The sequence below is a fragment of the Triturus cristatus genome, chromosome 11, assembly GCF_964204655.1.
Source record: "Triturus cristatus chromosome 11, aTriCri1.1, whole genome shotgun sequence".
NCBI lineage: Eukaryota > Metazoa > Chordata > Amphibia > Caudata > Salamandridae > Triturus > Triturus cristatus.
This window is the reverse complement of record NC_140594.1, coordinates 212,759,191-212,773,525: the sequence shown is the minus strand read 5'-3', so window position 1 is coordinate 212,773,525 and position 14,335 is coordinate 212,759,191. Positions and strand designations below refer to the sequence as shown.

Genomic DNA, 14,335 nt, shown 5'->3' with positions numbered 1-14,335 from the left:
ATGCCCGCCCTCTATCAAACCAAGTTTTAGAGGGCGGGGACAAGCCAATGATGAAGCATGACACCAGGTGGGGTGTGAGGCCAGTCCTTCACTTTTTGTGAAATGCCTGCACTCACAGATTGATCTGCACTAGCACTAGCGACACCCTACTGGGAGCAGCTATATTGTGGTTAACAACAACAGAGCAATCACACTGGTCAAGAGAGTGACCAAAACAGAAACAGTAACAATAATGGCAGATTCTTCTGCTGGACAAGAACCCTCAGTACCTCAAACTGCTACTGAGACAAAAAAAATTGTTTTCAAATATCTCATGTAGATTTTCAGAAGAATATTATGCAAATTGTACCTAGTTGATGCTTTTTCACTTCAAATGCATCCACGGTGGCAAAGAGTGTGCGTGGGAAGCGGATGAATAACTTTGTCCTACAGTCAAATACACAAACAACATAGTAAATGGATTAGAAAAATGCATATTTATACATTTACAACACTGCACTTTTGTGAATCAGAGTGAAAACTATTTGCAACAAAGCACATTAGCGTACAATATGATTTGCTAACTCGAGTGCTTAATTTGTAAAATTATAAGTGCCCGCGGCCGGTGCAAATAAATGTCGGTGCTCCGATACCAGGGCTACGTAGTATTAAATTCACCTCATGCGCACTGAAGTTGAATCCAGTACCAGACACTCCCTACCCCTTTACCTCACTTATGCAGGCTCCTGTTTTGTCATTGTCTGGTGGTTTTTCCGTCTTTCTCTATCTCCGAATTTTAGTGTCTGTGTGTTTTTCCCTCTTCGTGAATGTCTAATACAGAAAAATAAGTGTCGGTCTCATAAAATGAGTGCCGGTGGCTCCCACAATTTTAGCCTGGCAATACAACGCACATGTCCCCACAAACAATAATGATGATAATAAGAATGTATTTGTTTTATATATATATATATATATATATATATAGAAACTGTTTTGATAAATGTATATAGTTTTTTTATCTAGAATGTATATAATGAAGTGGTTGTTTGTTCTGTTTGAAATATAGGAAAAAAAACATAATATACTATGTAGACTAGATACCTATATATAACGGAATAGGGATTTGTTGCATAATTTGCACAATAGGCACTAGCACTTTAAATTATTAATAAGTGCGCAGGAAAATTATTCCCTAAAATTTTTTCTTTTGTATATTATTATTTTTTGTATGATATTTATTTGTGCCAAGTGGGGAATATAAGTAAATCGGCATTTTAGTTGATAAATGCTTGAGTTTACATAAGCACTTGCACTTTAAAAATATTATGATAATTATTATCAGAAGAAACTGTTTTGACAAATCTGTACAGTTTTTCATCTGGAATGAATATAACGTAATGATAGTCTGCTCTATTTTCAATAGAAGACAATCATAATATACTACACAGACGTAATATTTATTTACAGTAGAATAGGGATATTTTGCACAATTTGCACAATAGGCACTAGCACTTTGAATTATTATAGGGAAAGGTTAATAAAAAGGCACTTGCCGAGTGTACTTGTTGAGAACAAATACCTTCTACACCAGCACTGTGGGGAAAAAAACCTCAAATCCTGTATAATTATGGGGATAACCCCAACCGTAATTAGCTATCAAAGAATATATGCAAGGATGTTTTCTGCATGATTTATAAATAATAGCCTTAGTTACGGGGTCATGAGCAGGAATATATGCGGAATAAACGTAATGTACATTGTGTAAACATGTGAAAGGATTAGGAATGAACATGTTAAAAGATGGCGGCCAAAGTGCACTAAACAGAGCTGGGTAATGAATGAATTGAGTCCCTCTTTGTTGTCAATCACCAAATGAAATGTATTTTATTGAAAAAAAGTGGTGCACAAAACATCATGAACAAGGCAGCGCGAGTCTGCTGAAACGCGTTGATGTTACACCTCGTTCATCAAAAATAAAGACCGAGTGCCCATTCTTATTTCGGAGTGCTGGATGTTTGTTTCGCAACAGAAATACACCTATATTTGTATATATATATATATATATATATATATATATATATATATATATATATATATATATATATATATATATATAGCGCTTTGTACACAATGCCTTTTTGTGAAGAACAGTGGCACCTTAAAATCTGAAAGGTACAAAAGGTTTACAGGCGTTCAATATAGGTCCATGTCGCACGGGTCAGAGTTTCTGAATATTCAAATATAGCACATGCATTGTGCCTACATTGAACTAATTTACATTTTAAGGAGTGACCTTAAAAATCCCATTCATAGGACTTTAATTTTGAACCCAGTACCAGTACCATGTGCAAGCCAAGTTTGCAGAATAATCAATTGCTGTGTAAGTGAGTGAGGTAAGTAAACATATAAATAGATAAAACAAATTTTGTTGCATCGCAAAATGCCGCCAGGTTGGTACTCTGCTAGATGTATTCTCTTACGTGCAGTGGCGGCTGACATCTAGTGGGAAATTGCGAGCGAGCAAGTGCAAATAAATTTTGTTTTTAATAATAAAAATTAAACACTCACCGAGATAAACCCTTAGATTTTCTTGGTAGTGGCTGGCTCATTGAATAATTAAAAGCCTAGATTACGCTCATTTTGTTATTATAGGAGAGGAGTTTCTGTGGTGTTTTATCTTAATAATATTTAAAAAATAATGTTGGTCTTTTTATCATTGTAAACACACGATTTTCTTTCCTATCCTCAAATCTTATCATCAATGTCTACCTGAACCTCCCCAGTGGCTGTCGAAAGGACAGAGAACCTTTGTGACAATTTGCGATCCTACAACACACAAAATCATTGTAACAGGAAACTTTAATCTTACCATCTTGGGCTCTAAGGGCTCCTCTGTAAATGGTTCTTCCGTACTATGACAAAAGGTTGCTGATCGTTTTGCCTTACTCAATATTACCTTGTTAGAAACTCTTCATGTCTGCAATCTCCCTGGAGAGGACATCCCCTTCAAAAACAGGGGTGGGTCCACACGATTATATTTTTACTTCAGTGTTGCTTAGTTCTACATGTACTATATACAACAAAAGGAAAGTGACTACCTGCCCCAGGCCATGTCATTCAGTCTGGATATACCCCAGTCGAATATATAACTGATAGGCAACCCTGATCGTCATGACTCTGCTACTCTATTGATGAGGATAAAATAGAGCAAAGGTTCACTGGACAAATTCAAAACATAGCAAGTGTCAATGGCAAATGCTGAACTGTTTATCTACTTCACAAATTACAAATATTCTGTTAGTACTTGGCAAACAATCATAGCTTCAATATACAATCAACTTTAGAATACAACAGACTTGATCATCTCATCACTATACAAAATAGGGCTCATAAACCCAATCCTCGGTACTCTACCAAAGTAAAGAGATTCAAAACGACCCTTACACATCCACAAAAAAATCTGCAGTAAGATCCAAATTAACAAAGCGGCAGCCCTCCAAATTAAGAACACAAGAAGTCTTTACCGTCTCACTCTGTGAAAGGAAACAATACATTGTAAAAGGGACAATGGAAGACATTGTAGAGACTATTAGTCCAAAAGGATCAGAAAAAATTCTGGAAATGTGTAAATAAGGCTAAAAAAAGGTTGGATTCAAGGGGAAATGTGGTACCACAAGGAAAATGGGTTGATTATTTAAAATCATTCTAATCCGCTCAAAACGGTTTAATCGACTTCCACCAGTCAGCCAACACGCCAACCTCAGAAATATGGCTATTCTACTGAACTAAACACCAAACTCAACACCATAAGGGCTATAAAATCAATTAGAGTAAATGGTGACCCATTGTCCCGATGGCTTACCAAGCTTCCTTTTCAGAGTAGACACTAAATATTGGGCACACCGGTTAGCTCCTCTGTTCCACCCATCATTCCAGGATCCCCAAGTCGTGACTTGGGTCCATTCTATACCCTATCTACAAAAAGAGAGATTGATCAGACCCAGCCAACTTTTGCACTAACTGCCTTAGTGAATATTGAAGCAGAAGCTTATGCAAGAATTCTTTTAGGTGAACTAGAGAATTGGGTTTAAAGCACCAAAATCATACCTTTCTATCAAACCAGATTTAGATATAGGTGCTCCACCATGGACAACATCGCAGTGCTGTCTTACATGGAATACAATTCTATCTTGCCTTTTGGTATATCCCTGTTTTGTTAACTTTAACAGGCCTTAGATGGCATTGATCGCCGGATATTATGGGACAAAGTAGCTAAGTTGGATTGTCCGCTCCCCTTGGTCAAAGCCATTCATTTCTTTTATTCAGGGGTGTAGGTGTAGACAAAAGTAGAACTCGGACACAATTTGGCTAAATATATAAGTACCAACAAGGGCCTCAGAGCAGGTGAAAATCCTGTTTTACAAAAACAAATAGGTTTAAAAAGCATATGGAATTCAGAATTGAATGCTGTACAGAAGCACAGCAAGTGCAGAACTAATCCCTTCTCATAACTAGGGGTGGGTGGAGCTCGCTGAGTTTTACTCCACGGAGTTACATAAAAACTTTGTAGGATTCCGCATAGTCCTGCAAGCACTTCACAATGCTCATGCTGATTTTTAGCGCCGAGAGCTTGTTCCACACTGTAAAATCAGCACGAACAGCAGCATTTGGCACGCCAGAAGACGCTGCTTAAATCTGCAGCTCGAGTAGATTTCCTACCCGAGCAGCAGCTTTCCCAACGTCAATGGCCACGACCTGCTATGACTACCCGCGTTGAGAAAATCTCACCAGGTAGGCTTTTTAGTGCCCAAAAATCATGCTAGGGGATGCAAATTCTCGCCCACCAAATTAATGTTGGCGATCCACATATGAGAAAAATCACAGCCACGAGGTGCTTGGTGGAGTTTTGCTGGAACTCCACGATTCTCAGAGTGGGAAACCCCCACAAACTCCACTGGCCGAGCAAAATTTCCTGCCCACCCCTACTCATAACCACGGAACCTACAGTGCTGCTATATATATGTGTAAAGTTTTTTCAGCACAGTAACATGAGCATGCAGTTTATATTTTCTGCAGAATCGACTCATTAGGACCCTTAGATAAAATTTGTATTATAAGACGGGATAGTGAGCATGGTGAGCCCTGACTGGTCCAGATTCTGTAAGTCTATAGCTCTTGAGATAATACATAATTGTTTTTTCTCTATGGTTTCTAATGTTGCATTAAGAGAAGTCTTTGTGCTCAGTATCTTCATCTCCAAGAAACCAAAACTGAAGAAACAAAGTATTATTTCTAAATAATTAGGGTTTATAACTTAATTACATTTATTGCTTGTTTTGAAATTCCTTTGTATACTGTAGAGTTTATTGAGAAATGGGTAGGTATTGTTATGTTTATTTATTATTACATTTTAAATATTTTTGTTTTTAAAACTGTAATTTGAATTCTTATTGCATTTAATTAAAATTAATAAAATACATCAAAAATAAGGATAGCATCTTATGGATTTTTACAATTAATTATTTAGGTTGTGTAAGTTTTCTTGGTATTGTTTAGAAATTAGAAACATATTTTTATATACAATTGTTAATTTATTCGTTTTTTTGAGAATTTCACTATTTAAACAAACTATTAAATCTGGATTTACATTTTAAAGTAACGTAATTATATTTCACATAAAATAATTATTTATAAAAATGTATATCCTGTTTTTAAGATAGAATACGCAATTAGAATAGGACGGTTGTATACATACATATTTTATGGAACCAATCTTTTATTCGTTTTGAGAGACAATCCTGAAGCATTACACAGCAGAATGCCTACAACCTCAATGGCCAGCAGCGTGGGTTCTAGGAGCGGGTCACATTTACACAGCTTCAATGCCTACAAGCCGGGAGCTGGCAGCATTGTCTGGATTGTATAAATAAACCTATCTACATTATTAAAATCTAAGATAGAAGAAGAAAATGGAAAACCCTTCCCCCCACCCAAAAAAAGAAAAAGAAAGGGGGACCTGCACCGGTCAAGCCTCAGCTCACAGTTAATCGTCCGTCATGAGCTATTTAGCCTTCATTTCTGAGATGACCCACTAGAAGCGGGGCGTCATCTCTTCCTTTGCTTGAGGAATCAAATGCAATATTTGGAGATATTTGGGGCACGTTACCTCCCTGAGCTCCTTTGACAGCAGCTAGATGAAAGGAGCACATCATTCTGCATAGGTTCACCCCTGTGTTCTCGGACCAGAGAGAGACGTTCCATGGCTAGGGTCAACCAAAGTCTGTGTAGCCAGGCTGCATGGTCCGGGACGTTCGTGGTGCCCCATTGTGCAAGGAGTGTTTGTCGTGCTGCTAGTAGTGCCAACGCCATCTGCCTACCCCTCAATGAATGAAGGGAAAATGTCGGCGCATTTGGTAGCCCCAGTAGTGTGTACGCTGGGAAGCGTGGGATTTCTGTATCAAAGGCTTTGTCAATGTCATTCAGTACCCCCTCCCAGAAATGCTCCAATCTTGGGCAGTGCCAGAGTAAGTGCGCCAGAGAGCCGGAAAGGCCACAACCCCTTTTTTGTCCCAGCTGTGGATGCGAGCCAGCGTGAGATACCAGTACGTTGTAACTTTGAAAGCTGATTCGGCCCCAGCGGTGTCATGGGCTGTGTGATGTGCCCTTTAGTGGATGTTGACCCATTCTTTGTCAGTCAGGGCCACACCCAGCTCCTCCTCCCAGCGTAGTTGACCCTTTGTATGCCCCTGTTTCTGCCCAGTGGTGAGCAAAGTGTACAGTTCAGAGATCAGATGTTTGTCATCTGTTTTGCACATTAACCATTTCTCAAAGGGAGTGAGCAGTCGAGAGGCCTGCCCTAGGTATGGTGGTGAAGTGACCCAGTGTCTGAGTTGCAGGTAGTGGAATTCATCAGATTTAGGCAGGTCATAGTCCGATCTCAGTTGCTCATAGGGAAGAATGCCTTTAACATCGAACAGCGAGCCCACCCTTTTACACCCTGCTTCCCTCCATCTCTGAAAGACCTCAGGTTTGCAGCCTGGTGGGAAATCTGGATTGTCCACTATCTGGGACATTGGGGAGGGAAATGTCATCAAGCCTCTTTTAAGCACCACGGCATCCCACACTTTTAGAATCACTGCAGTAACTGGAGAAGAGTAGAGACCCCAGGTCCTTAACTTACACAGCAGCCATGCCTCCCTCCATATATTTGCTCCAGCCACTGACTGATCCATAAAGGTCCAGTGCTTTTAGGCCACACCTCCATTTTGCTTGGACTGTGACATTTGGGATTTGGGTAAGCGCACCTTTTTCCCTCCCCAGACAAATTTGTTGATAGCTATTTGTAAGGTACACAGAGCCATCGGGGGTGGGGGGTACCAGAGGCTGAGTCTGGAAAATGTATAGAATCCACAGTAGTACCGTCATTTTAACAGCAGCTATATGCCCAAATCAGGCCAGCTTTAGTCGCGACCATCTATCCAGGGCCTTCCTCGTTTGTTCCACCAGAGCAGAGTAATTCAGCCCCAGTGTTTTCGACAGCATAGGAGCCAGGAGGATACCCAGGTAAGTTATCGATTGCTTGGCCCATTGTTGGCGGAATCTCTCTCAGAGGATCTCCTTGTGTGCTTGGGGGCAGGCTAAGGTAAGAACCTGTGACTTGCTTAGGTTATATTTGAATCCCAAGATTTCCCTGAATACTTCCATCTCGGCCAAGAGGGCGGGCTAGGAGGTGGAGCGATAAAAATATGTCATCCGCGTAGAGGCTTATCTTATGGTCATCACCTCCAAAACATAGTCCCTGTATTTGTGGGTGGTCCCAAATCTGTTGGGCGAGGAGCTCCATATATAGGACGAAGGGGAGGGGCGAGAGTGGGCATCCCTGCCTCATGCCCCTTGCTATCAGAAAGGATGCTGAAGATGCCCTATTCACTCTGATGAAAGCCCGAGGAGCCCGGGAGATACATTGGACCCATTTTATAAAGCGCTTGCCAAAGCCGAAGTGACGGAGTGTGTCGAACAGGTAGCTCCACCGTACTCTGTCAAACACCTTCTCTGCGTCTATTGACAGAAGTAGGGCTTCCTTACGAGATCTGAGCACACTATCCATAAGATGTAGGAGGTGCTTTGTGTTATCTCCTCCTGTCGAGTGGGGATAAACTCGGCATGGTCTGGGTCAATCTGACCCACCATCAGCGGGTTAAGACAGGCCGCCAATATCCCTGTGAAGAGTTTTGCATCCAACTTAAGCAGAGATATTGGGTGGTAAGAACTGCACCGACTTGGATCTTTGTGAGGTTTGAGGATCATCGAAATTGCCGCTTCCGCCATGGAGTCAGAGACCGCACCTCACTCCAGAAAGGAGTTGAATAGTCACGTCAGCAAGGGCGCCAACTCCATCCAGAAGGTTTTATAGACTAGAACTGAATACCTGTTGGGGCCAGGGGATTTGTTCAATTTCAGCCTAGCGATGGCCAAGATAACTTCCTCCGGGCATATGGGCTTGTCAAGTTGGCTCACCTGCTCCCTGGGAAGGCATGTGAGATTGCTCACCTCAAGGAATGCATCTGCGTCTCGATGTACTGTATCCTCCTCGGTGTATAGACACTGATAGAATTGCCTGAATATTTCAGCTATCTGAGAGTCCAAGTGCACTTCCTCACCTGAGGAGTTCTTGATCAAAGGTATAGCCCCTGACAGTGTTTTTGCTCTAACCCTCGATTGCTTGGCCCATTGAAGGGGGAATCTCTCTCAGAGGATCTCCTCGTGTGCTTGGGGGAAGGCTAAGGTAAGAACCTGTGACTTGCTTAGGTTAAATTTGAATCCCAAGATTTCCCTGAATACTTCCATCTCGGCCAAGAGGGCGGGCTAGGAGGTGGAGTGATAAAAATATGTCATCCGCGTTCTTGATCAAAGGTATAGCCCCTGACAGTGTTTTTGCTCTAAGCCTCTGAGCCAGCAACCTCCCACATTTGTCGCTGTTCAAGTAGACCTTATGACAAAGGTGGAGTAAAGCATACTCCGCCCTGTCTAGGTCAAGGTGCTTCAAGAGAAGTCTTTTTTTCTCCAGTTCTCGCCACACTCTCGGCGCGCCTGTGCACTTATGTATCACCTCCAGCTCTCTCACCTCCTGTTCTATGCTCTGCAATGCTTCCCTGCACTTTCTATTGTCAGCGGATGATATGGCCAGAAATTCCCCCCTTACTATCAACTTCCGGGCCTCCCAAATCGCAGCCAGTGAGGTATCCTCCCTATCATTGTGTTGTATGTATTCTACAATTTTTCCTTGCATCTCTGTCACCGTGCTTGGTGATTGTAGCAGGCCCTCCCGAAGGCGCCACCTCGCATAATTACGATTGGCCTCGCCTACTTGGATGGTGACTGTGAGTAGAGCGTGGTCTGACAGAGAGCGTGGCTCTATAGATGCCACCCGAACCCTAGGCAAAAGCGATGTGGAAAATAGGAAGTGATCTACGCGCGCATAGGATTTGTGCACAGTTGAGTAGTGTGTGTAGTCTCGTGTCTCTCAATCAGGTGTTTGTTAAGCGCGACTACTCACCTGTAAGGGTCTAAAGGCGCTGGGGGAGGGGCGGGGGGGGGTTTAGCAGGCTCCAGTCCATCAACGGGGGGGTCTGTCAAAGAGCCAGGTTTTGAGGTTTCTTGCGGAGATGGGGAGCGATGTTGTCTGTCTGAGGTGGAGGGGCAGGGCGCGTCAGGCTCGGGCCGCGAGGAAGGAGTAGGAGCTGCCTCCCTATCTGGTCTTTCTGGTGCGGGGACCACAGCGTAGGAGAGCTGGGCAAATCGTAGGGTCCGCTGGGGTGCATGGAATTTGAGTCGGCTCTTCAGGTTTGCTGGTCCGGTGTCATGGAGAGCCTTGTGGGCATGCGTGAGCAGCTTGAAGGTGACTAGCTTAGATGGGGAGCCAGTGGAGTGTGCACAGGTGCTGGGAGATGTGGCAGTGTCTTGGCAGGTCGAGGACCAGTCTTGCGGCGGCATTCTCAATGTTCTTTAGCTTGCGGGTGAGGTTTTTGTTTATTCCAGCGTAGAATGCGTTGCCTTAGTCGAGTCTGCTGGTGACCAGGGCGTGAGTGACGGTCTTTCTGTGTTCGAGGGGGATCCATTTGAAGGTCCTACGTAGGAGGCAGAGGGTGTGGAAGCAGGAGGACGAGGCGGAGGTGATCTGGTGGTCCATTTTGAGATCAGAGTCCAGGATGATTCCCAGGTTGCATACGTGGTCCGTAGGGGTGGGCGGGCTTCCGAGGGCAGGGGCCGCCAAGTGTCGTTCCATGCGTCGGGGTTTAGGCCTATGATTAGTACTTCTGTTTTGTTGGTGTTTAGTTGTAGGCAGCTGTTTTTCATCCATTTGGCGACGGCTTCCATGCCTTCTCGAAAATTTTGTCTGGCGGTATTGGGTTATTTGGCTAGTGAGAGGATGAGATGGGTGTTGTCTGCGTATGACACAATGTTAAGTCCGTAGGTTCTGACGATGGGGGCGAGCGGAGCCATGTAGACGTTGAAGAGTGAAGGGCTAAAGGAGGACCCCTGGGGTACTCCGCAGGTGAAAGGTGTAGGGTCGGAGAGGAAAGAGGGGAGTCAGACCCGCTGCGTTCTGCCGGAGAGGAAGGAGAAGATCCAGTTGAGGGCCTTGTCTTGGATCCCTGCGTCGTGGAGTCTGCGTTTTAGGGTGCGGTGAGATACTGTGTTGAACGCCGCTGAGAGGTCGAGGAGAATGGGGGCTGCTGTTTCTCCTTTGTCCAGTAGGGTGCGTATATCATCTGTTGCAGCGAGGAGGGTGGTTTCCATACTGTGGTTTTTTCTGAAGCCGGATTGGGAGTCGAGGATGTTGTGCTCTTTGATGAATGTGGTGAGTTGGCTGTTGATGGCTTTCTCGATGACTTTCACTGGGAACGGGGGCATGGAGATGGGTCTGTAGTTTTTGATGTCGGTGGGGTCCACCAAGGGTTTCCTCAGGAGGGGGTTGACCTCGGCGTGTTTCCAGTCGTCGAAGAACGTGGCGGTTGCCATGGAGTGGTTGATGGTGTGGCAGAGCATGGGTACGACGGTGTCTTTGGGTGGTGAAGGCGCCAAATATAATGCAGCCCACTCTCTGCGAGCCATCGTTTACCCTATAGGGAGAGTGCTCCTGTCTGTGCAAGTCTCTGGCACGAGTGATCCTTAACATTATCCATTACTAAATTGAAATCGCCTCCTATTAGAATCGCTGCATCAGATGATGCTAGCCACTCCGAGAGAGTCCTAATAAGGAAGGGTTCCTGATGCGTGTTTGGCGTGTAGATGTTGATTAGGATGAAAAGAGTGGAACGCCATTAAATCCTAAGTTCAAGAACCCTCCCCTTCACTTCATAAAGAGTTGAGAGCACCTTCCATTCGAATTTTGCGCTTAGCAAAATAGCAACCCCATTTGTTTTTGCAGCGCCTGATTGGTGTGGGAATCGGCCTGTACACATGCAGGCTGTATCTTTAGATAACAGATGGGTTTTTTGTAACATGCAAATATCGCCTTCAGCGCTTTCCAGCAAGGAGAGGATCGCAGAGCGTTTTACAGGGTGATTGAGGCCCCGTACACTTGGAGATATGACTTTGAGATCCTTACCCATGGAACTTAACTAATGGAAAGAGAGGCGAGAGGGCGTGCTCAAAATAGGGAGGTCAGAGGAGAGTGGGCCTAAGGGAGCACAACCGTGCCTTCATGTACCTGGCATCCCTACGATCGGTGCAGTGTACCCAAACAAAAATAAAACCAAATGAATGAACATTGTGTCCTCGCCCATGTAACAGGATGGAACAAAACAAGTGTCCCTTATGACTACAGTTTGTCTAGAGTAAACTGGTAAAGGGGGCGAGAGCCCAAGGCACACCTGCAAAAGGAGGAGAGGCCTCAATGTTGTGCTCTCCATGCTTTCTCAATGCATTGAGCTGGGGGCCGGGTGGACTGGGCCAGTTGACAGCGAGGAAATGATTGCCTCTCTCTCCTTTAGTATAGTTGCTTTGTCCGGCTTATGGGGGGGACGATGACTTCCCAACTTTTTGCCAGCGGGGCTGGGTGTGATTCATCCCCTCTAGGGACCTGTATTGCGGCTCCGGGGACATAGGCTTTGCAATTCCCAGGACATCTCTGGCCTCCTGAAGGGAATGAATCTGTCACAACTTGCCCTCATGGTGGAAGATGATCCTAAAAGGATGACCCCAGGAGTAAGCAATTCTCTTCTCTTTCAGGTAAAGTGTAATCGGCTGGAATTTCCAGCCTTTATACAGGGTGGTAGCCGAAAGATCCTGGAATAGTGTTGGGGAGTGGCCGCAAAAGTGCAAGGGGTGTACAGCTCTCGGCATTTTTATGATCAGTTCCTTCAACTGAAAATAGTGCACACATACCAGGATGTCCGGTGGTGGAGCATTACCACTTCTCAGCAGACCTACTCGGTGGGCCCTGTCGATCTGAATATCGGCCGAGTGGTCATCACCCAACACCTGACGAAAGAGGGGCGAGACAAACTCCCTGTTGTCTTCACCCTCTGCTCCTGATTTTACACCTCTGATGCGCACATTGTTGAGGCGGGAGCGATTTTCCAAGTCTTCCGCGTGGCCCTGCAATTCAATATGTTGCTCCTTGAGCCGGAGGATTTGTTGCTGCATCATTTCAAGTTCTTTGTCTGGTTTCGTGTTCTTCAAGAGTCGCCACCAGCTCACCTACTTCTTCAACATCGCGCTTTACTTCTTTGAGGTCTACTGAGAGTTGTCCCTTGAGTTCTTGAAGATCTTCATGTAAGGATCAATCAATCAATCAATCAATCAGGGGTTTATAAAGCGCCCTATTCACCCATGAGGGTTTCAAGGTGCTCGGGGTGGAGGCAGCAAATCCAGATTGGTCGAAGAGCCAGGTCTTGAGGTCCTTCCAGGGTCGGGGAGCATCTGATGTTCACAGGGAGCTCGTTCCAGGTCTTGGCTGCGATGTAGGAGTAAGCTCTCTCTCCTGCTCTGTTTCTGCGGGGGAACTCTGCCAGGGTGAGGTCGGCGGAGCGCAGGTTTCTCTTGGGTATGTGGAAAGAGACTCTCTCGTTGAGGTATTTGGGTCCAATGTTGTTGAGGGATTTGCAGGCCTGGGGGAGGAGTTTGAAGGTGACCCTCTTTTCGACAGGGAGCCAGTGGAAGTCTCGTAGGTGTTCGGTCATGTGTTTGTGACGTGGTGTCCCAAGTACGAGTCTGGCTGCGGCGTTCTGGATTATTTGGAGTTTGTGTAGAAGAGTTCTGTTGATTCCGGCGTATAGGGCATTGCCGTAGTCCAGTCTGCTGGTTATGAGCGCGTGGCTGACGGTCCTTCTGCAGTCGGAGGGGATCCATTTGAAGGTCTTGTGGAAGATGCGCAGGCAGTTGAAACTGGTGGAAGCGACGGCGTTGATCTGGCGGTTCATGGAGAGGGAGGAGTTAAGGATGATGCCGAGGATTCGTGCGTGGTCTGTGGGGGTGGGTGGATTCCCAAGGGTGGAGGGCCACCAGGTGTTGTTCCAGGCAGTGGTGCAGGGTCTGAGGATGAGGACCTCGGTTTTACCTGAGTTGAGCTTCAAGCAGCTGTCTTTCATCCAGGCTGCGACGTTCTTCATTCCTTCATGGAAGTAGAGTCTGGTGTCTTCGGAATTCTTAGTGAGTGAGAGGATGTGCTGGGTGTCATCGGTGTAGGATACTATGCTGAGACCATGCTGTCTGGTGATGGCGGAGAGGGGGGCCATGTAGATGTTGAAGAGCATGGGGCTGAGCGATGATCCTTGGGGTACTCCGCAGTTGATATCGGTGGGATTGGAGAGGAAGGGAGGGAGTCTGATCCTCTGGGTTCTGCCCGAGAGAAAGGATTGGATCCAGTTGAGGGCAGCTCCTTCTATACCCACGTTGTGATGTCTGGCTGCGAGCGTGCGATGTGAAACGTGTCAAAGGCTGCGGAGAGGTCTAGAAGGATGAGGGCCGCAGTGTGTCCCTGATTGAGTAGCATGTGGATGTCGTCAGTGGCGGTGAGGAGGGTGGTCTCGGTGCTGTGGTTGCTGCGGATTCCAGACTGGGAGGTGTCTAGGATGGAGTTCTCTTCGATGAAGGTGGTCAGCTGGGCGTTTACGAGTCTCTCGGTGACTTTGGCCGCAAAGGGGAGGAGAGAGATGGGCCTGTAGTTTTTCAGGTCCGCTGGGTCGGCAGTTGGTTTCTTGAGCAGGGGTTTAACCTCTGCCCGCTGCCACTCGTCTGGGAAAATGCTGGATCTGAAGGAGGCATTGATGGTCCGACCTAGTTCGGTGCGATGGCGGCGGCTCTGTGGAATATGTGTGGTGGGCAGGGGTCCGTTGGGGCTCCTGAGTGG

General features: G+C 45.5%; 1 protein-coding gene across 1 annotated transcript in view; it reads right to left on the bottom strand.

The window, feature by feature from the left end:
• The window catches only part of MYO1H (myosin IH), a 606,720-nt gene that overhangs the window by 184,139 nt on the left and 408,246 nt on the right, over window positions 1-14,335 (bottom strand). The window contains exon 22 of the mRNA XM_085633501.1: window positions 350-426. Coding sequence (XP_085489627.1) covers window positions 350-426 — 77 coding nt within the window. The remainder of the gene's footprint in view (window positions 1-349; window positions 427-14,335) is intronic.